This window comes from Carlito syrichta, unplaced genomic scaffold (genome assembly GCF_000164805.1).
Source record: "Carlito syrichta isolate Samal-C Ts95f unplaced genomic scaffold, Tarsius_syrichta-2.0.1 Scaffold302426, whole genome shotgun sequence".
In the NCBI taxonomy this organism is placed as follows: Eukaryota; Metazoa; Chordata; class Mammalia; order Primates; family Tarsiidae; genus Carlito; species Carlito syrichta.
The window spans coordinates 126,213-147,991 of NW_007246522.1; the positions used below are offsets into that span (position 1 = coordinate 126,213).

A 21,779-nucleotide genomic window follows, 5' to 3' on the forward strand; every position below is an offset into this window, starting at 1 on the left:
CTGGAATTACAGGCGTGCGCTACCACACCTGGCTAATTTTTTGATTTATTGTAGAGATGAGGTCTCTCCAAGTTGCCCAGGCAGGTCTCGAATGAACTTGGATTTTCTTGTGTGGGCGTTCCTAGTATGTTTCCCCTTGAACCCTCCTTGAATGGTACCTTGGAAAGCAGCTCAGGCAGACTGGGTCTCAGGAGCCCTCGGGAGAATCCGGAAGCTCGGATGCTTTCCCTAACCTTGCATAGCCATAAGTCAAACTTGTTTCTATTTCCTTGAAATAAAAATACATAAATACAGGGAAGAAAGACAGGCCCCATTTTCAGATCCACAGTCCTACAGTGTTCCCCAGTCCTGTGTTTATCGGGATTTGGAATTTGCCCTCTGCTCTAGTGTGATGGCCCGTGCAGCGCGGGGTGAGCTTTCAGGCCTGCGCCGGGCCTTCCTGGCTGGCCTTCCTGGCTGGCCTGGCACTTCCTCTGAAGGCACTGCCTCCCAGCAGGGGGTCTGGGCGCCCTGGGGCAGATCTCCTGCAGCCCTGTGATTTCCCAGGGAAGCACATGCTTCAAGCCCCTTGCTGTTCCCTGTCCCTGCACAGTGTGCGACTTCTGCACCTGCACGTGGCACTCAGCACACAGACTCCACACTCCCGTGAAGCTTTCCTCTTCATTTCCAGCAACTTGTCGATGAACTTCTGGGCTGCAACTAAATTATCTGTATTTCTTTGCCTAACTTCCCTTGAACCACTGGCTGACCTCCGGCTTCATGGGCCTGTGTCTGTATCTGTAAAATGGGAGGGAGTTTTAAGCCAAATCTGAGATTTTAAGCTTTCTTTTGAGGAATGGGAGATCCCTTTCATTTAAAAAGAAGTGAAGGGAGGGAGGGAGGGAGGGAAGAAGGAATGAGTAGAAGAATGAACAAGTGATGGACTTTTGTTTTTTTGAGTCGGAGTCTCACTGTCCCCGGGCTGGAGTGCAGTGGCCGCTCCCGGCCACTGCAGCCTCGACCTGACCCTTCCACCTCAGCCTTCCGAGTAGCTGGAACGACAGGCACGTGCCACCATGCCTGGACAATAATGTGATTGATTGCAGAGATGAGTTCTCGCCAAGTTGCCCAGGCTGGCCTCGAACCTGTGGGCTCTGGCAGTCCTCTCCCCTCAGCTTCCCAAAGTGCTTGGGTTATAGGCGTGAGCCGCTGCCCCTGCCCAAAGTTCTTATAAGGACATCTAAAATGTAAAGCAGACCAAAGTGGAGCTGCTTGATTTGAGGTGGGAATGAGGTGATTGCAACAGACCAGCCTGGGTGAGCTGCCCCCCCATGGGTACTGGTAGCAGGCAGGGCACCTCCACAGCGCCACGGAGCTGGCACCTACCACTGTTAGGGGACCCCTGACTCCTTTACAGCTTGATTGCTTTCATCTTTTCTCTCTCCTCCTCCTGTCTCATCTTTTGGGTTTAAAGTGGGAGGTCAAGATAGTTTACATTTAACTAGATGATTTCTAAAATCCTTTCAGCTCATTCTAATTAGAATCCAAGATCTTTTTTTTGGTGGACGAAGGGAGGTGGAGTCTCACTCTGTTGCCCAGGCTCCGGAACAGTGTCACTATCAGAGCTTACTGCAGCCTTGATTTCTTGGGCTTCAGGCAGTCCTTCTGCCTCAACCTCCCAAGCAGTTGAGACTGCAGATATGCACCATCATGCCCAGCTAATTTTAAAGTTTTTTTGAGACGAGGTCTCACTATGTTGCCCAGGCTGGTCCCGATCTCCTGGGCTCAAGCAGTCCTCCCATCTTGGCCTCCCAAATTGCTGGAATTATAGGCATGAGCCACCACACCCGACCAGAATTTGCAATCTTGAAGGTTGAGCTGAGCTGGGTTTATATTGCACCATCTGTAAGGAAAGGGTTTGCTCATGGTGAAGTAAGGCTGGGCCTATTAATACAGTTTTAAGAAACCATTTCAAAGCCTTCCATCAAAGTAATTTTTTTTTTTTTTACAAAAATGCTACTGATTATGAATATTTTTTAATTAAAATGAGAACTTTTTATTTATTTATTATTATTTTTGAGTCAGAGTCTCACTCTGTTGCCCAGGCTGGAGTACAGTGAGTGGCATGCTCATAGCCACCACAGCCTCGACCTGCTGGGCTCAGGTGATCTTCCAACACAGCCTTCCATGTAGCTACCATGCCCATCTTATTTTTGATTTATTGTAGGATGAGGTCTCACCAAGTTGCCCAGGCTGGTCTTGAACTCCCGAACTCGGGCAATCCTCTCACTTCGGCCTCCCAAGGTGCTGGGATTACAGGTTTGAGCCACTGTGCCTGGCCTCTAAATTCTTTAAAAGTATTCTACATGGGCTTCAAATTAATTCAGTAAGTGGGTGGATTGGAGGTTTATATAGATGAAACACAACTGGCCAGTTGATGAGTTTTTAAGCTGGGTGTGGTGTACCTGGGAGCTTGTTATTCTATTCTCTTTACTTTTGCATATGTTTGAAATTTCATATATAAAAAAGTTACTGAAACAGTCCATAATTCAGACTCACTGTTCCCCTTTCCCCCATGTAATCCCCCATTTAATGCAGGTGGCAAGATTTGCTGGCTGTGTTAATAATAATTTTAACATGAAAATGTGTCTTGATATCTGTGACCTGTAATGCACCAGGTGCTTTCTCTTAGATTCCAGAGTGTTGTTGTAGTCGTTCAAAACCTGAATTATGGTATTTTATTTTGTAAATCAATTGTAGGCATAAGCTTCAGACTCAGGCAAAACTGGTTTTGGAGGAAAACAAGTTATTGATAGAGCAGCTGGAGATTCAGCAAACAAAAGCTGAGGACGCCCACCAGGAGCATCTCCGAGAAGGTGAGGACTCCCCAGCAAGGAATAGCCATGCTGTGATGGTACTGTTATGTCCTCCTGCTAGGGCTGCCAACTGAAAATAGGGGGAATCATGTTGTTTTGGTTTTTTGTTTTTATCAAATTAAAAAATGTATTCATGCCATTAAACTCATCTATGGGGAAGCATGTTTTAGACTATAGCCTTCTGTGCTGAAGGGGAGCTGCCTCTGACCTTCCAGCTACTGGTGCGTTGATTGCTTTGTGCTGACTCCCCGGCGTCTCACTCAGTGCTTTGTAAGTCCATTGTAGGCGATGGCTCTAGACTCAGCAGCACTGGCCTTAAGGGGAAAGAGTGCCCTGGAGGGGAAAAATCATGGAAGAGAAACACTTGAAATGACACAGGGTCTCTTCTCAGACAGCTGTTGAATGAGTCAATAAGTAGAACCACTCATTCTCTAAGTGGTTTCTTGGTGCTTCCCGCCCCGCAGAGTGCAGGGTTGCAGGTTAAGTCTGTCGGTCAGCTCTCCATCAGATGCCTTCCGTGAGTGTCCCCTCTTCGCGTTGTGTCCCTCTCTGCCCCTGGGAGCCTTACCGTGTATGAAAGTGACTTCAAATAGGCAGGTTGAGTCATTTCTTCTGCTTTAAACCCAAACTGCATGAGTACAAACGATGGTGGCGTTTTCCCCATGCTTTACTGATTTTTCTTTTCCAGTGAAGAATAATACAGGCTGGGAAGCTGAAGCACAGGCTGTCTCGTATGAGCCAGCATCACCCCTTGCCCCTGTTTTCTCTTCTACTTCTCCTTATTTAATGCTCCCCCTTCCACACAGTGGCAGAGTTCATTAGCAGGCTGTGCTGTTGCTGAAATTACTGGGCTAGCCTTTCACACGTTTCTGATAACCAGGCCATGTTTAAAGACGAGAACATTTCCTGCACATGACCTAAACCTGAGTGACCCAGGAGTGTTTCCCTTTACTCTGGCATTGTTGAAGGGGGTGGGTAAGAGAGTTGCTGAGCCTCCTGTCTTCGTTTTCAGGGCTGGAGATGACAGGGGAATTCGTTTCCTACTTACTGAGCTCAATTTTCTGGATGGTACCATATCTGAATGGGTGTGATGGCTCTTCTGGTCACGCAGGGCAGGGCCTACCTTGTGGCCTGTGTACTTCAGTCTGCTACTTCCCCGTTCCCCGGAAACAGCTATTCACCTTGATCAATTGAGTGTTTTCGTAGAAGAGAAAGATTTAGAGTTTATGCGCTAATACTTCTAAGGGCTATTGTCAACAGACACCCAGGAAATAGCTCATTGTCATATACAGTCATGTCACATAGGATGAAAATATTTATCACTGCTTTAGATGCAGGACATAAAACAAAAATTTAATGAGGAAAGGAAGAAAAACTAATAAATTCAGTTCTTAGTTTGACCACGTTTGCAGTCCTTGAAAATCTTGCAGCTCCAGGGACAACATTATGATATACACACTTGCACACCTGTGTATGATTTAAGGCTTAATTTAAACAGTCTTTGGGAAGTCAGTTCCTTGAAGACTGGAATCATGTTTTATTAAATATTAGAGTGAATGCTACCAAAAAAAATTGAATATTTTGTGACTGTTTAATTATTGTAGGAACAGTAATTTCTTTTTTTTAGAATTCAGAGACAGGGTCTCGCTCTGTCACTCAGGCTGGAATGCAGTAGTACAGTCATAGTTCAATGCAGCCTTGAACTCGTGGGCTCAAGTGATTCTCCTGCCTCAGCCTTTCAAGTAGCTGGGACTACAGGCATGTGCCACCACATACAGCTAATTTAGGGGCAGTAATTTCTAAGTACAATGCCTTTGGTATGTATAGCTCTCCAGAAGATTTTTAATAGGTCATTTTTATCACCTAACTCTCATTAGTATTCTCAGTCAAAAATTGTGTTTTATTAAGTCTTCTGTGCCAAGTTTTTATCCTCCTTTTTTGTTTTTCAGTTTCTAAGCTGACTAAACAACTAATGCTCCTGGAGGGTAAAACTCAGGGCCAGGAAAAGGAGCTGACAGCAAATAAGGAAGAGCTGGAGATTTTGCATGCCAAATACCAAGAACTCAAAACACACTTGGATGGCAAAATTGCGATCAAAGTTCACAATTCAATTGTAAATGAATTAAAAAGGTAAGGATATCATGTCTTTTCAAGTATAATGAGTTTTGTGTGTGTGTGTGTGTGTGTGTGTGTGTATCGACTGATCGAGAAAGAGAGAGAGATTTATTTTAAGAAAATGGCTCACACAATTGTTGGGGCAGGCAAGGTCAAAATCCATATAGCAGGCCAGCCAGTTGGGAACTAAGGCAGGGTTTCTGTTACCATCTTTAGGCAGAATTCCTTCTTTGGGAGACCTCAGGTGGGATGGCCTACTACACACTAGGCTACAAGGTAGAGTCTGTTGCATCTGGGCTACAAACCTGGACAGCATGTGACTGTCCTGACTACTGTAGGCATCTGTAACACAATGGTCAGTGTTTGTATGTCTAACCATCCTAAACATAAAAGGGGACTGAAAAATATGATGTAAAAGGTAAAGTGTCCAGCTGTCTAGGGCATTTACCATGGATGGAGTTTACAGGACTGGAAGTTGCTCTGGGTGAGTTAGTGAGTGAGGTGAGTGCATGTAAAGGCCTGGGATGTTACTGTACACTAGTAGACTTTCTAAACGTTTCACACTTTGGGCTCAGGGTTGGTAGGTGTGGCAGAGGACAGAGGAATGAGAATTGTGGAGCTGGGGAGTATTGATCCTAACGGGCTCATCACTGGAAGGGGTAGTGTTTGATTGGAGAGAGAATTTGTGACATGAACAAGGAACAAGAATTCATCAGAGATGGAATATGTAGATTCAGGGGAATGTGCACAGGCTACACCAAGACCTGGTAGAAAATAGACAAAATGAGGAGCAGGAAACTCAGAATGTCTTTGTTTTGGCTACTATAGACATCCTGGAGTTAGGCTGAATGGAGCCGAAGACAGCAGCGCCCTTGCCCTCCAGTAACCTCGCTTAGGGACGCCCTTCCCCTGCTGATACCATAGCAGAGACAGGCTGCTGCGGAATAGGTCTCGAACCAGCTCCCACGCTGGGGAAATCTGGGGAGGAGCCTGGGGAAAGGGTTGTGCCTCAGGCAGGGGTGAGGCATGAGAACAAGATGTGTGTGTATCGAGACAGTCTGTGCTCGGCAAGCTTCTAGGTATGGTGCATATGTGCTCTTTCTCCTAGCCTGGTTGGCGGCAGTGGAGGTCGTAAGTGGCATTTTGTCTTGCTTACTCTGCCTGTTGGCAACCCGCCCGGAAGGAACAGTGACACAGGAAATGGCACTAGCTCATTTTCCTAGTGAACTGTCCAGTTGGCCTTGGTTGGACTGATGGTCACACCTTGAAGCTTAGATTGCCCTCTGTGCTTTTACTGTTTTCTAGAAAGGTTGGACCTTTTCAAGATGGATAGTGGGAGAAAAACAGGACCTCAACCCCCTTCGCTAAAGAAACTTAACCAACTCTTTTGGGGAGAACTATAGAGTTAGGGTGACTGGTGGTGTCTACAAAGGCAAACCTTTATCCTGGCTTTAAGGGGACCTGTATCCTAACGTGAAGTTGACCATTCCACACATGTCATCTACGAGCATAGAGTCCTATCTAGTACACACGAAATACCCAGTCCCTCACCCTAAAATAAGAACAGATTCCTAGATCTGTTCAAACAAACTACAAGGACTATTAGGGATAATAAAAGAAATTGCAGAATAAAAGAAAGAGACCTAGATAAACAGAAACTCAAAGGAAGCTGAGATAATACAGAGAACCAAGGAGACTTTAAAACTAAATGCCATGAGAAAAGAAAGTACAGTCATTAAATAAGAGCAAGATTAAACATGATTACCAGGACTTAAAAAAAAATCAGAGGGGCTGAAAAATAAATGTGTTGATTCTCCTAGAATATAAGGAAACAAACAATTGGAAAAATGGAGAGAAAAGGCAGTAGAAATGGAGGACCCATCTAGGAGGTTCAACCTTAGATCATCAGGAATCTTAGAGAGAGATTAAAGATGGTTGGGCATGGTGGCTCATACCTGTAATTTCAGCACTTTGGGAGGCTGAGGTGGGAGAGTCATCTGATGCCAGGAATTCAAGACCAGCTTGACCCTATCTACAAAAAAAATAAAAATAAAAAAAGAAGAAGAAAAGAGAGAGAGAGAGAAATAAATAAATAAGCAAGCCAGATATGGTGGTGTGCACCTGTAGTTCTATCTATTCGGGAGGCTGAGGCAGGAAGACTGCTTGAGCCCATGAATTTGAAGCTACAATGAGCTATGATCCCACCACTGTACTCCAGCCTGTACTCATCAGAGCAAGACCCCATCTCTCTAAAAAAGAAAAAAAATTTAATACAAATAAATGAAAAGAAATAGATTAAAGACAATAGAAAGGAAGAAGTTAATTGTTGAAAGAACATTTCTAGATCTTGGAAGACCTTGATTGACTCACTGCAGAGGTTCCTAGTGCAGTGAATAGAAAAAGACTCCCCACACCTACACATATTGTCATGCAATATTAGTTAGCCAAGAGTGATAAGACAGTCCCACATCACCCATGAGTGAAAAATAAGCTGGAGCTCCATAGGGTTCATCCTCAGGGAGAGGTATACCAGCAATAAACCAGCCCTCATGGGGTCTGCCAGCTGGGCTCACATTACCAACATGTAGATACATGGAACCTCACGCCATGAGCAGAAGCAAGCGAAAGTCCTCCTGGAAGAAAGGTCCCTTCCTTGTAGACCTCAAATTACTTCTAGAAATAGTGTTTCATATATAGTGTCCAGGATTCAAAGAAAGCCAGGTAGTGACTGGGAACCAGTAGAAACCATATGAAAATAATTATAGAGCCAGGCATGGTGGCTCAACACCTGTAATCCCAGCACGTGGGGGCTGAGGTGAGAATTGCTTGAGGCCAGGAGTTCAAGACCAGCCTAGGTAACATAGTGAGACCTCGTCTCTACAAAAAAAATTTAAAAATCAGCTGGGTGTGGTGATGCATTCTTGAAGTTCCAGCTACTCAGGAGGCTTAGGTGGGAGGATCATGTGAACCCAGAAGATGGAGACTGTGTTGAGCCGTAGTCATGTCACTGCATTCCAGCCTGGGTGACAGTAAGACCCTGACTCAAAAAAAAAAAAAAAAAAGAAAAGAAAAGAAAATAACGATTGAGTCCAGATATTAAAAATATCTGACAAAGACTATAATACAACTGATGACTGTTATGGCTAAAGAAATAAAAAGATGGCCAGGTGTGGGAGGCAGATTTGATAACACTCAAGCTGGTGTTCACAAAACAAGTGTCCCTTTTGTTCTGTAGAAACGTGTACTTATAATTACTATTATTATTTTTTTGAGTCAGAGTCTCACTCTGTTGCCCAGACTGGAGGGTAGTGGCATGCTCATGGCCACCGCAACCTCAACCTACTGGAATCAGGTGATCCTTCTGCCTCAGCCTTCCAAGTAACTGGAACTACAGGCATGCTCCACCATGCCTGGCTTTTTTTTTTTTTTTTAATTGTAGAGATGAAGTCTCACCAAGTTGTCCAGGCTGGTCTTGAACCCATGGGTTCAGGCAGTCCTCTCACTTCAGCCTCCCAAAGTGCTAGAATTATAAGCATGAGTCACCGCATCCAGCCTATAATTATGTTATTATGACAGTTTGTTTCAGCAGTTGGGTTTTTTTCCTGGCAGTTATACCCACAGAAAATATTGAACTGTCTTAGATTTTTTTCTGAAAGGGATAGGTAAAAGGTGTATATACACAGACTTAAGCAAAACTGTGGGGAGGAAAGGGAGTTAGATCATCACTGTCAAAGAAATGTGATGTGCCCATCCATACCCTCTGTCCTCTAGGGCCCAGGTTGGGGTGATGTTTCTGCAGAGGCTTCCAAGCCACGCACCCAGGGACTGAAGGGCCGGGTTGTTCATTACTTGTCTGGCACTGGCTACCTCATTTAAGCCTCAGTGTACTGGACATGTGTCTGTAATGTGTTTGTTCTTCAGCGAGTTACAGAAGGAAGAAGAAAAAGAAAGGACTGAATTGGAAGAGTTGGTGGAAAAGCTGACAGTCCTGCAAGTGCAGAAACAGAGTCTGCTTTTAGAGAAGAACAACTTGGTTGCCAGAAACAAAGCACTGGAAGCTGAACTTGAAAGGGCACAGAAAATAAATAGGTGCGTATTTTTTTTTCTTTTAAGTTGATGTTTTTCAATAGTTTAGAAAAGACTGGCTGGGCTTGGTGACTCAGCTTGTAATTCCAGCACTTTGGGACACCGAGGCAAGTGGATTGCCTGAGCCCACAGGTTCGAGACCAGCCCAGGCAACTTGGCAAGACCTCATCTCTACAATAAATCAAAAAATTAGCAGGCCATGGAAGGTTGAAGTAGAAGGATCACTGGAGCCCAGCAGGTCAACGCTGGAGTGGCCGTGGGTATGCCTCTGCATTCCAGTCTGGGCGACAGAGTGAGACTCCAACTCAAAAACAAACAAATGAAAAGATTAATTGAAGCTATTAGATATTAGAATAAAAGTACAGTAGCTCACCATTCCTGTAATGGTTGCTTCCTGGAAGGCAGTGTCACGTGGAGCCTCTTAACCTCAGCATCAGCTAAGCCTCAGCATTTGTATGCCTAACCCTGAATCGTACCCCACATCTTTAAAAAAATTTCAAGTTGGACAGAATTCTGTATATACCAATTTTCTGGAACCTTGGTCCCTCAAGATCCCAACGTGACCTCAGTTTCAACACAAGTGCTTAGTCCTCGTTTCACGGCTTGTGGTGCTGCCTGTTGTTGAAGCGGTAGAAGCCGAAGATGCAGTCGCTCTCTTGATAGGTGTGGTTCTCAGCATTATAGGCTTTTGTGCTTGCCTAGGAGCATATGCACGAAAGAGAATGGGCAGATAGGACTTAGAAGGGCTCCCTGAATGAAACCTCACCCTGAAAACCTTAGTGCTATTGAGGCTAAACCTGAGCTTTGGTGTCTGAAAGTCTCCAAGAATTAGTAAATAGGGGAGCTTCACGTTCTTAGTTGTTTCCATAAAAAGGGGAACAAATTCATATAGAAAGGGGAAAAACATGTTTTCTTTACAATAAATAATGCACTGGAAAATGCAGCCTATGATTTGTTTTTGCTAGCTAGAAAGGAGGTCAATGAAGCAAGATGGCTAAAATTTATATAAGTTATATTTCATAGTTTTTGAATTCTCAAAGCATGTGAAATAGGAAGAAGGAAGTTCTTATCCAGATTTAGGAAATTGCCATTGTTCAGTTATAAGCACTGCCTCCTGAATCATTGAGGAGTCTTCTCCATATTTTTGTTAGATTTTTGTTTTGTTATCTCCCAAGTTAATATTGTACTTAGGTATCAAATAGCCAAAAAATAGAAACCTGAGAAAAAAGGTTTAGGAAGATGTATTCAGTATATCTAATATTGGAATGGAGAAAACATTCAATGTAAAAAAAAGGCGTTTTATATTGACATTAAAATGGAAAAGAGATTTAATGTTTTAAAAAAACTTTATATTGAGTAACATCCCCATGGTGAGAAGTACTATAAATCCATTGTGTTGTTTAAAAAAAAGTACATGAGTACAATAAAAGCTTTTCTGTTAATTAACATTTCTCAATTCTATAGTTCAAGTATGGTTGATAATCATATGATACCCTAAGACCTGAAGTTCTAGAAGTTTTTTCCTAGCCATTTCCCAGAAGTCTATTTTGGGATGCCTTTTTCAAAAGTATCTTTTAGAATATGAGCCAAGGGGGGGCACACCTCATCAACAAGGGGACCTGCATAATGAACATTTGTATACCTGAATTGTACCCCACATCTTTAAAACAAAAAAATTAAAAGAGAGAAAAAAAAGAACATGAGCCAAAAAGTTAATAGAATAATACTTAATTTGCCTGTTCATTATGAGGCACTGTGTGACTCTTATAAACTTGATTTGGAGTCAATAATTATGCATGGTTTCAAATTACATTTAGCTACTTCTCATCTTGAAACTTTTCTTTATTTTCCACCTTGAAATTTAATAGATGATTTAAGTTGCTGAAGAATGGCATTTAAATGCTAACATACTGTTTTTAAAATACAGATATTCACTGTGGCCTGACCATATAAGCGAATGAGTTTTTTATTTCACCTTTGGGGTAACTCTCTAGGAGATCTCAAAAGAAAATTGATGTCCTCAAAAAGCAGGTGGAAAAAGCTGTGGGGAACGAAATGTCTGCTCACCAGTACCTGGCAAACCTCGTTGGCCTGACAGAGAATATAACCCAGGAACGTGACAGTCTTATATATTTGGTAAGTTTCCTAAAGACGGCATCAAGTAAACCATAAGTTGATATGCAAATGTGATTTTAAGAGCATTTTTACAAAATGACCCTTTAAAGAACTTCATACATGTAGACAATCCCTAATGGGGTTCACCTTACGATTTTTCAGCTTTACAATGGGTGTATCAAGAAGTAGCCCTACTGCGAGTTGAAGAGCTCCTTACGAGTCTGACAATTAAGTTTGCAGACTCACCCTGGAAAAAGTGTGCCTGCATCCCTCATCACTGAATATCACTATGGTCACCCTTGAGTGCTCTCCTTGTGAAGCTGTGCGCAGATGCCAGCATCTAGTCCACCCATCGATGCAATTTTGGAACTTTTTTTTTTTTTGAGTCAGAGTCTCACTCTGTCGCCCAGACGGGAGCGCAGCGGCCGCTCCCGGCCACCGCAGCCTCGCCTGCTGGGCTCCGGCGATCCTTCCGCCTCAGCCTTCCGAGTAGCCGGAATTACAGGCATGCGCTACCACGCCCGGCTGATTTTTTTTGATTTATCGTAAAGATGAGGTCTCGCTGCCCAGGCGGGTCTCGAACCCGCAGGCTCAGGCAATTTTGGAACTTTTATCTGAATGACTGTCAGAACTGTCATCATATTACCCCCAATGTCCTCCATGTCATCAAAATGTCTTCCTTTCAATATTTCCTTTATCTTCAGGTAAAGAAAAAAGTCACTAGGGGCTAAATCAGGTGAATAGGGAGGGTGTTCCAATACAATTATTTGTTTACTGGCTAAAAACTCCCTCACAGACAGTGCTGTGTGAGCTGGTACACTGACGTGATGCGAGATCTCCTGCACACACCTTTCTCATGCCAAGGTGTTCAGTTACGATTTTCCTGACTGTTTCTCTGTGGATGTTTATTTGGTCTGCTATGCTCCTCACAGCTGACAATTTTGATGTACAATTCAACGAATTTTTGCAGTGTTTTCATTAGTTCTGTATATTCCTGGCCATCCTGATCTCTTTTCATCAGTGACACTTTCTCTCCCCTCAGAAATATGTTTAATCCATTTGTACACTGATGTTTTCTTCATGACTTTACCCCCATAAATTCGGACTAACATGTATTTCACTTCCACCCTTGCCAAGTTTATTAAGAAATTTAATGTTTATTTGTTGCTCTGATTCAAACTCTGACCTTCTCATGACGTCAGCTCTGATGGCCATTCCAGAAAAAGAGTTCCAAAACTGCTTTGACGGGTAGACTAGGTGCTGATGTCCTGTAGTGATACTCAGCAATGAGGTTTGTAGCACTTGTCCTGGGATGAGTTTGTGAACTTAATTGTCAGGCCCCATATGACTTACAATGACGTTACACTTTCTACTGAGTGTGTATTGCTTTCACACCACCGTGAAGTTGAGAAAACATGAGTCAAAACATTGCAAATGGGGACCATTTGCTGTGTTGCCAGAACTAAATGCATTTCTGACTTAAAATATTTTTGACTTATGATAGGTTTATTGGGAGGTGGCCCCATCATAAGTTGAGCAGTGTCTGTATTTTAAAATATCAACTGTATTAGCTGGGCGTGGTGGCATGTGCCTATAGTCCCAGCTGCTTTGGAGGCTGAGGCAGGAGAATCTCTTGAGCCTAAGTGTTTGAGGCTGCAGTGAGCTATGATTGCACCCTACGCTCCAGCCTGGGCAACAGAGCAAAACCCCCATTTAATTTTTTTTTCACTGATGCATAATATTTGCACATATGTGTGTGATATTTTTTACATGCATAGAGTAAATCTGTAGCAATCAAGTCAGGTATTTAGGGTATCCATCACCACAGGCATTTATTATTTCTTTGTGTTGAGGATATTTCAAGTCTTCATTTCTAATTGACCAACCCCTCTTTATCCCCCCATACTCTACACACACCCACATCCTTTCCAGCCTGTGGTAACTGTCATTCTACTCTCTTATCTCCATGACATCAACTTTTTTAGCCCCCACATATGAATGAGTTCATGCGGCATTTGTCTTTCTGTGCCTGGTTCCTTTCGCTTAACATAATAGCTAGATAGCTAGTTCTATCCGTGTTGCAACAAATGACATGATTTTTGTTCTTTTTGGTGGCTGAATAGTATTCCATTACGTAAATACAGCACATTTTCAAGCAGGCACAGTGGCTCTTGCCTATAATCTCAGCACATTGGGAGGCTGAGGCAGGATCTCACCACTGCACTCCAGCCTGGGAGACCTCAAGTCCAAGAGAGCGAACGAGAGAGCGCATGAGCACACATTTTCTTTCTCCATTTATTTGTTGATGGACACTTAGGTTGATTTCATATCCTTGCTATTATGAATAGTGCTGCAGTAAACATGGGGGTGCAGATATCCTTTTGATATACTGATATTCTTTCCTTTGGATAAATACCCAGTGGTGGAGTTGCTAGATCCTATGATTATTTCAGTTTTAGTTTTTTTGTGAAATCTCTATACTGTTTTCCATAATGGCTGTGCTAATTTACATTCCCACCAGAAATATATGACAGTTCGTTTTTCTCTGCATCCTTGTCAGTGTAAAAGAAAATACAATTTCAGGACCCTCTAAATTTACTACATCATAAGATAAGTTAAGCTCTGGAGACTAAGTCACGCAGCATGTTTGGAGTTCTGCTTCTTAGATTACACATTAACTCTCCTCCTCGTTGTTGTTGTTCTGTTTATGACTAGGAGGCCAGACCGTCCCCCATTTTCAATCACTGATCTTTGCACTGATTAACTGCTTCCTAATTGTCCTGTATCTAACTCAGACCATCTAGATGGTGCCCAAGACCCTATGACTGTTATATCTTAAGTATGGAATGTTAAATATACCTTCCCTGAAAGAAAAAGACCACCACCTAAACTAATTAGATTGTTTCAACTATGCCTTAAGCCTTACACAGAAAGACTGAGAAATTCTGTTAGGCTTCCCTACACACACGTGGTCTATATAAGCAATACTAAACTTGTATGCTTCAGAACACTGACTTCCACTCTTTAGAATCTATGTTTCCTTGGTGGTTTGTTCTCAAATTTTGTGCTTGAATAAACTCTTTAGATTAGTTTCTTTGTCATGATTTTAGGTTGACATCACCAGCATCTGTTATTTTTAGTCTTTTTGATAATAGCTATTCTAAATGGAGTAATATGAGATCTCGTTGTGGTTTTGATTTGCATTTTCCTGATGTTTAGTGATGTTGAACATTTTTTCAAATACCTGCCTGTTTGCCATTTGTATTTCTTCTTTTGAGAAATGTCTATTTAGATCCTTTGCCTACTTTTTAATGGGGTTATTTATTTATTTTTGCTGTTGAGTTATTTGAATTCCTTGTATATTCTGGATATTTGTCTCTTGTTGAATGAATGTTTTGTAAATATTTTCTCTCATTCAGTAGATTATCTCTTCAATCTGTTGATTATTTCTCTTACTGTGCAGAGATGTTTTAATTTAATATAGTCTCATTTCTCTATTTTTGTTTTTATTGCCTATGCTTTTGGGGTCTTAGATATAAAATACTTGCCCAGTCTAATGCCCTGAAGTGTTTTCCCTATTTTCTTCTAATAGTTTTATAGTGTCAGGTCTTACATTTAAGTCTTTAATCTATTTTGAGTTGATTTCTGAACATGGTGAGAAATAGAGGTCTAGTTTCTTTTTTCTGTATATAGCTACCCAGTTTTCCCAGCAACATTTGCTGAAGAGGGTGTCCTTTCCCCCGTATATGTTCTTGGTGCCTTTGCTGCAAACCAGTTGGCTACAAATGCATGGTTTTATTTCTGGGTTCTCAGTTCTGTTCCATTGGCCTGTGTATCTGTTTTTATACCAGTACCATGCTGTTTCGGTTACTATAGCCTTGTAATGCATCTTGAAGTCAGGTCTTGTGATGCCTTCAATTTTGTTCTTTTTGCTCAGAATGGCTTTGCCTATATGGACTCTTTGTTGGTTCTGTGCAAAACTAGGTTGTTTATTCTATTTCTATGAAAAAATATCATTGATATTTTGATAGGGGTTGCACTGAGTCTGTAGATTGCTTTGGGTAGTATAGTCATTTTAATGATGTTAATTATTCCAATCCACAACCATGGGATGTCTTTTCATTAGTCTGAGTCCGCCTCAATGTCTTTCATCAGTGTTTTGTTGTTTTGGTTTTTTTTTTTTGAGTTGGAGTCTCACTCTGTCGCCCAGGCTGGAGTGCAGTAGCACGCTGATGGCCACCGCAGCCTCGACCTACTGGGCTTAGGTGATCCTTCTGCCTCAGCCTTCCAAGTAGCTGGAACTACAGGTACACGCTACCACACCCAGCTAATTTTTGATTTATTGTAGAGATGAGGTCTCGCCAAGTTGCCCAGGCTGGTCTCAAACCTGTGGGCTTAGGCAATCCTCTCACCTCAGCCTCCCAAAATGCTGGGATTATAGGCGTGAGCCACCACACCCGGCCTTTCATCAGTGTTTTATAATTTTCCTTGTTGAGGTTGGTCACCTCCTTGGTTAGGTTTTTGTTTGTTTTGCTTTGCAGCTATTGTAAATGGAATTGCTTTCTTAATTTCTTTTTCAGTGAATTCATTATTGATGTATAGAAACGCTACTGATTTCTATATGTTGATTTTGTATCCTACAACTTTACAGAACTTATTTCTCAGATCTAAGTGTTTTTATGTGGAATCTCTAGGTTTTTCTAAATATAAGATCATGTCATCTACAAAGAAGACAGTTTGACTTTCTCCTTTCCAATTTAGATGACTTTTTTCTTTCTCTTGCCTGGTTGCTTGGCTGGGATTTCCAGTACTATGTTGAATAGGAATGGTGAGAGTGGGCATTCTTATCCAGTTCCAGTTCTGAGAGGAAAGGCTTTCGGCTTTTCTCTATTCAGAATGATGTTAGCTGGTTTGTCATATGTGGACTTTATTATGTTGAGATAAGTTCCTTCTATACCTAGTTTATTGAGCATTTTTATCTTGAAGGGATGTTGAATTACATCAAATGTTTTTTCTGTGTCTATTGAGATGCTCATATGATTTTTGTCTTTCATTCTGTTGATGTGATATATTATATTTTCTAATTTGCATATGTTGAATCATCCTCGTATCCCTGGATAAGTCCCACTTGATCATGGTGTATTACCTTTTTGATGTGCTGTTGGATTTGGCTTACTATGTTGAAGATGTTTGCGTCTATGTTCATTAGGGATATTGCTCTGTAGTTTTCTTTTTTTGTTGTGTTCTTGTCTGGTTTTGGTATCAGATTGTTACTCGCCTCGTAGAATTAGTTAGAGAGAATTCCCTCTGCCTCAATTTTTGGAATAGTTTGAGGAGAATTGGTATCAGTTCTGCTTTGTATGCTTGGTAAAATTCAGCAGAGAAGCCCTCTGATCCTGGACTTTTCTTTAGTGGGAGACTTTTTATTAATGAATTGATTTCATTACTTGTTATCTGTCTGTTCAGGTTTGTTTGTTTGTTTGTTTTAGTCAGAGTCTCACTCTGATGCCCAGGCTAGACTAGAGTGCAGTGGCTCACTCACTGCCACCCCAGCGTCGACCTGCTGGGGTGAGGTGATCCTTCCACCTCAACCTTCCAAGTAGGTGGAACTGCAGGTGCATGCTACCATGCCCAGCTAATTTTTTGATATATTGTAGAGACGAGGTCTCACCAAGTTGCCCAGGCTGGTCTCCAACCCCTGGGCTTAGGCAATCCTTTCACCTCAGCCTCCCAGAGTACTGGGATTTTAGGCTTGAGCCACCGCGCCTGACCTGTTCAGATTTTCTTTTCAATCTTGATTCAATCTTGGTAGGTTGTATGTATCCAGGAATTTGTTCATTACTCTGGATTTTCCAGGTTGTCAGTGTATAGTTGTTTGTAGTAGTCTCTGATGATCTTTTATATTTCTGTGGTATTTATTGTAATGTTTCCTTTTTCTCTCTGATTGTATTTACTTGGATCATCTCTTTTTTTCTTGGCTAGTCTATCTAGAGGTTTATCAATTTTGTGTATCTTTTCAAAAAAACAATTTTTTATTTTGCTTATTCTTTGTATTTTTTTTTTAAATTTCTGTTTCATTTAGTTCTGCTCTAATCTTAGGTTTTCATTTTAAGTAGAAGTGAGTTCCTACTGTGTTGCTCAGATTGGTCTTGGATTCCTGGACTCAAGCCTCCTCCCTTCCTCAGCTTCCTGAGTCGCTGAAACTACAGGAACACATCACCACTCCTGGCTTAGTTCTGCTCTGATCTTCATTATTTCTTTCCTTCTCCTAATTTTGGGTTTGGTTTGTTCTTGGTTATCTAGTTCTTTGAAATGCACCATTAGGTTGTTTATCTGGAATCATTCTACTTTGTTATGTAGGCACTTATGCTATCAACATCCCTCTTAGCATTGCTTTTGCTGTGTCCCATAGGTTTTGGTGTGCTGGTTCCATTTTCATTTGTTTTAAGAAATTTTATTTCCTTCTTAATTTCTTCATTGACCCAACTATTTTTCAAGAGCATGTTATTTGATTTCCATGGATTTCTAGTTTCCAAAGTTCTTCTTGTTATTGATTTCTAGTTTTGTTCCATTTTGGTCTGAAAAGATTTCAGTTTTTAAAAACTTGTTGAACTTGTTTTGTGGCCTAACATACTTTACATACTGATGAGATGTATGTGCATTCTGCAGTTGTTGAATGAAATGTTCTGTAAATGTCCATTGAGTTCATTTGGCCCAAAGTACAGTTTAAAGCCTTTTTCTTTATTGACTTCTGTCGAGATGATTTTCTTTCTTTTTTTAAAAGTTTTCTTTTTGAGTTGGGGTCTCACTCTGTTACCCAGTCTGGAGTGCTGTGGCATGAACATGACTCACTGTAGCCTTGACCTCCTGGGCTCAGGTGATCCTTCTGCCTCAGCCTCCCAAGTAGCTGGGACTACAGGCCCACGCCACCATACCCAGCTAATTTATTTTATTTTTAGTAGAGATGAGGTTTTGCTATGTTGCCCAGGCTGGTCTCAAACTCCTGGGCTCAAGCAGTCCTCTCGCCTTGGCCTCCCCAAGTACTGGGATTACAGGCATGAGCCACCGTGCATGGTTTAGATGATTTTCTATTGCTGAGAGTGGGGTGTTTAAGTCCTCAGCTATTATTGTATTGTAGTCTATCTCCCCCTTTAAATCTAATAATATTTGCTTTATGTATGTGTGTGCTCTGGTGTCGGGTGCATATATGTTTAGAATTGTTATGTCCTCTTGGTGAATTGATCTCTTTAACATTACATAATAACCTCCTTTGTCTCTTACAGTTATGATTACCTTTTTTTAAAAATCTGATTTAAGTGTAGTTACTCCTGTTCACTTTTGGTTTGTATGAAATATTTTTTTTCCATTCTTTTACTTTCGGTTTATGTATGTCTCTGCAGGTGAAGTGTGTTTCTTGTAGGCAGCATATAGTTGGATAATGGTCGTTGGTTTTTTGGGGTTTTCTTGAGTTGGAGTCTCACTCTGTCTCCTAGGCTGGAGTGCAGTGGCATGCTCACGGCTACCACAGCTTTGACTTGCTGGGCACAGGTGATCCTTCCACCTCAGTCTTCCAAGTAGCTGCTGGAATTACAGGCATGTGCCACCACACGTAGCTGATTTTTTAATTTATTGTAGAGATGAGGTCTCACCCAGTTGCCCAGGCCACTCTCGAGCTCCTGGACTCAGACAGTCCTCTCACTTCCACCTCCCAAAGTGCTGGGATTACAGGCGTGAACCACTGTGCCCGGCTTAGATGTTTTTTATTCCATTCTTTTAAGTGGAAATTTTAATTCATTTACATTTAAGGTTGCTATTGATATGCTAGGAATTATTCCTGTCATTTTGATACTTGTTTTCTGGTTGTTTTGCTTCTTTCTGTCTTACTGTTTATCTTAATGATTTGGTAGTTTTCTGTAGTGGTAGCACTTGAGTACTGGCTCCTTCGCATTCATGTGCTTGCTCTACTCCTTAGTTTTGTAATTTTACATGTTTTCATGATGGTAGATCCCATTCTTTCGCTTCCAGGTGTAGGCCTCTTTGAGGCATTTCTGATAGGGCCTGTCTAGTGGTGATAAATTCCCTCAGTTTTTGCTCGTCTCTGAAAGTCTTTATTTCTCCTTCATTTAGGAGGGATACTCTTGCCTGACAGGTTTTTTTTTCCTCTTTTTGCACTTTGAATATATTATGCCATTCTCTATTGTTTCTGCTATTAGTCTGATGGGAGTTTTCTTATATGTAACTAGACCTTTTTCTCTTGCTGTTTTTAGAATTCTCCCTGTCTTTTACTTTTGACTGTTTGACAGTAATGTCCTGGGAGAAGACCTTTGTGGGTCGTATATTTGGGAATCTGAGTGTGTTGTATCTGGATATCTAAATCTTTTGCAAGGCTTGGGCAGTTTTTAACTACTATTTTGTTAAATAGTTTGCATGTAGGCTTTCATTGTTCTTTTTTATTCTTTTTTGGTCTCACCGGATTATTTTGAAAGACCTGTTTTCAAATTCTAAAATTGTTTCTCCTGCTTGATGTAGTGTACTGTTGAGGTTCTCAGTTGTATTTCTTAATTTCATTCATTTAATTCTTCAGTTCCAGAATTTCTGTCTGATGCTTTTTTATGATGTCTATCTCTTTGGTGAATTTCTCATTCCTCATTTGTGTTCTGAATTGTTTTTCTGATTTTTCTTTATGTAGTTTGTGTTCTCTGGTGTCTCACTGAGCTTCATGAGTATCATTATTTTGAATTCTTTTCCAAGCACTAATCAGTTTCTTTTCTGTTGGAATCTATTGTTGGATAATTATTATGTTCCTTTGGAGGTGTCATATTTCCTCGCGTTCTTATGTTTCTTGTGTGCTTTCATTGATATCTGTACATCAGGTGCGCAGTCACCTCTTCTAATTTTTCATATTAACTTTCACAGGGAAATACTTTTTCCTGTATATGTGTCTGTGGTGGTGGTTGGGTGAGGTACTTTATTTTTTTTTTTATTTTTTGAGTTGTATTCTCACTCTGTTGCCCAGACTGGAGTGTAGTGGTCGCTCCTGGCCACCGCAGCCTCGACCTGTTGGGCTCCAGTGATCCTTCCGCCTCAGCCTTCCAAGTAGCTGGAACTACAGGCGCATGCTGCCACACCCGGCTAATTTTTTATTTACTGTAGAGATGAGGTCTCGCCAAGTTGCCCGGGCGGGTCTCGAACCCGCGGGCTCAGTCCTCTCACCTCACCCTCCCAAAGCGCTGGGATTACAGGTTGAGCCACCGAGCTGGCAGGTGAGGTACTTTAGTTCTGAGTCTGGATGTGTGCAGAGTATAGTCTTTGTGCGATTACCTCAGCTGCAAACAGCATCAGTGGTGTCTGTGATTTCCTCAGTAGCTTAGTCTACAGTTGTTAGTGGGGAGCTGTGGTGAGGATTTGCTGGGGATGAGCTTCCAGGTGGGCCAGTCCCAGGCCCTTGTAGTTGCAGGGCAAGTCAAGTGTGCTTGTCCTGGTGCCCCTGGGTGGAACCGGGCAGCATAGCAGGAAGTGAGCGGCAGGTGAGTAGAACACTGATGTCAGCAGGTCCAGGCAGGCTGATTCTTGGGCCTCAAGGTGACTTGCTCAGGTGCTGGTAGTGGCAACAATGGACCAGGCAGGTGGATGAGTCCTTGGGTCCTTATGGTGTTTCCAGGTGGCACTCAAGAGTGTTAATAATGGCTGTAGGACCAACCCTCTTGGGCTCCCTCCCACTGTGGGAACTTTTCTGTCTTCTCAACAAATCCTGCTATTAAAAAAAATAATAATAATGCTGCAATGGGCTAAGCAGGCCAGTCCCCAGAACCCCTGGTGGCATGTACAGGTGGGTGTCAGTGGTGGTGGTGGTGGCAGGCTGGGTGGGTTCGTCCTCAGGCCCCCAAGTGGAGTGCTCGGTTGGCAGAGGTGGTGGACAGCGTGGAGCAGTCCCTTGGTCTTTGCACAGTGGGCTGGGGAGCAGATGGAAGGGAAGGGGAAGCGGAAGGAGAAGGGGAGGGGAGTCTCAGTCGCCCAGGCTGGAGTGCAGTGACACACTCCCGGCCACCACAGCCTTGACCTGCCGAGCTTGGGCAATCCTTCCACCTCAACCTTCCAAGTAGCTGAAACTGCAGGCATGTGTCACCATGCCTGGCTAATGTTTTGATTTATTGCAGAGGCAAGGTCTCACCATGTTGTCCAGGCTGGTTTCAAACCCATAGACTCAGGTACTTTTCTCTCCTCTGCCTCCCAAAGTGCTGGGATTACAGGTGTGAGCCGCTGCACCTGGCGACACCATCTTTCACGTATCCCATTTCTGTGGGGACACAATAGCCTTAAATGCAGAGGTCTTAATTTCTTTCTTTCTTTCTTTTTTTTTTTTTTTCTTGAGTTGGCGTCTCACTCTGATGCCCGGGCTAGAGTGCAGTGGCTCGCTTACGGCCACCCCAGTGTTGACATATTGGGCTTAGGCGATCCTTCTGCCTCAGGCTTCCAAGTAGCCATGGCAGTTGTGCGCTACCATGCCCAGTTAATTTTTTAATTTTATTGTAGAGATGAGGTCTCACCAAGTTGCCCTGGCTGGTCTCGAACCCATAGGCTCAGGCAGTCCCCTCACCTTGACTCTGA

General features: G+C 42.4%; 1 protein-coding gene across 1 annotated transcript in view; it reads left to right on the forward strand.

Annotated features, from left to right (window-relative positions):
* CEP89 (centrosomal protein 89) overlaps positions 1-21,779 on the forward strand; it is a 66,111-nt gene that overhangs the window by 28,760 nt on the left and 15,572 nt on the right. Inside the window, exons 13-16 of the mRNA XM_021711636.1 lie at positions 2,740-2,855; positions 4,805-4,985; positions 8,892-9,059; positions 11,051-11,192. Of these exons, the coding sequence (XP_021567311.1) occupies positions 2,740-2,855; positions 4,805-4,985; positions 8,892-9,059; positions 11,051-11,192 (607 nt within the window). The remainder of the gene's footprint in view (positions 1-2,739; positions 2,856-4,804; positions 4,986-8,891; positions 9,060-11,050; positions 11,193-21,779) is intronic.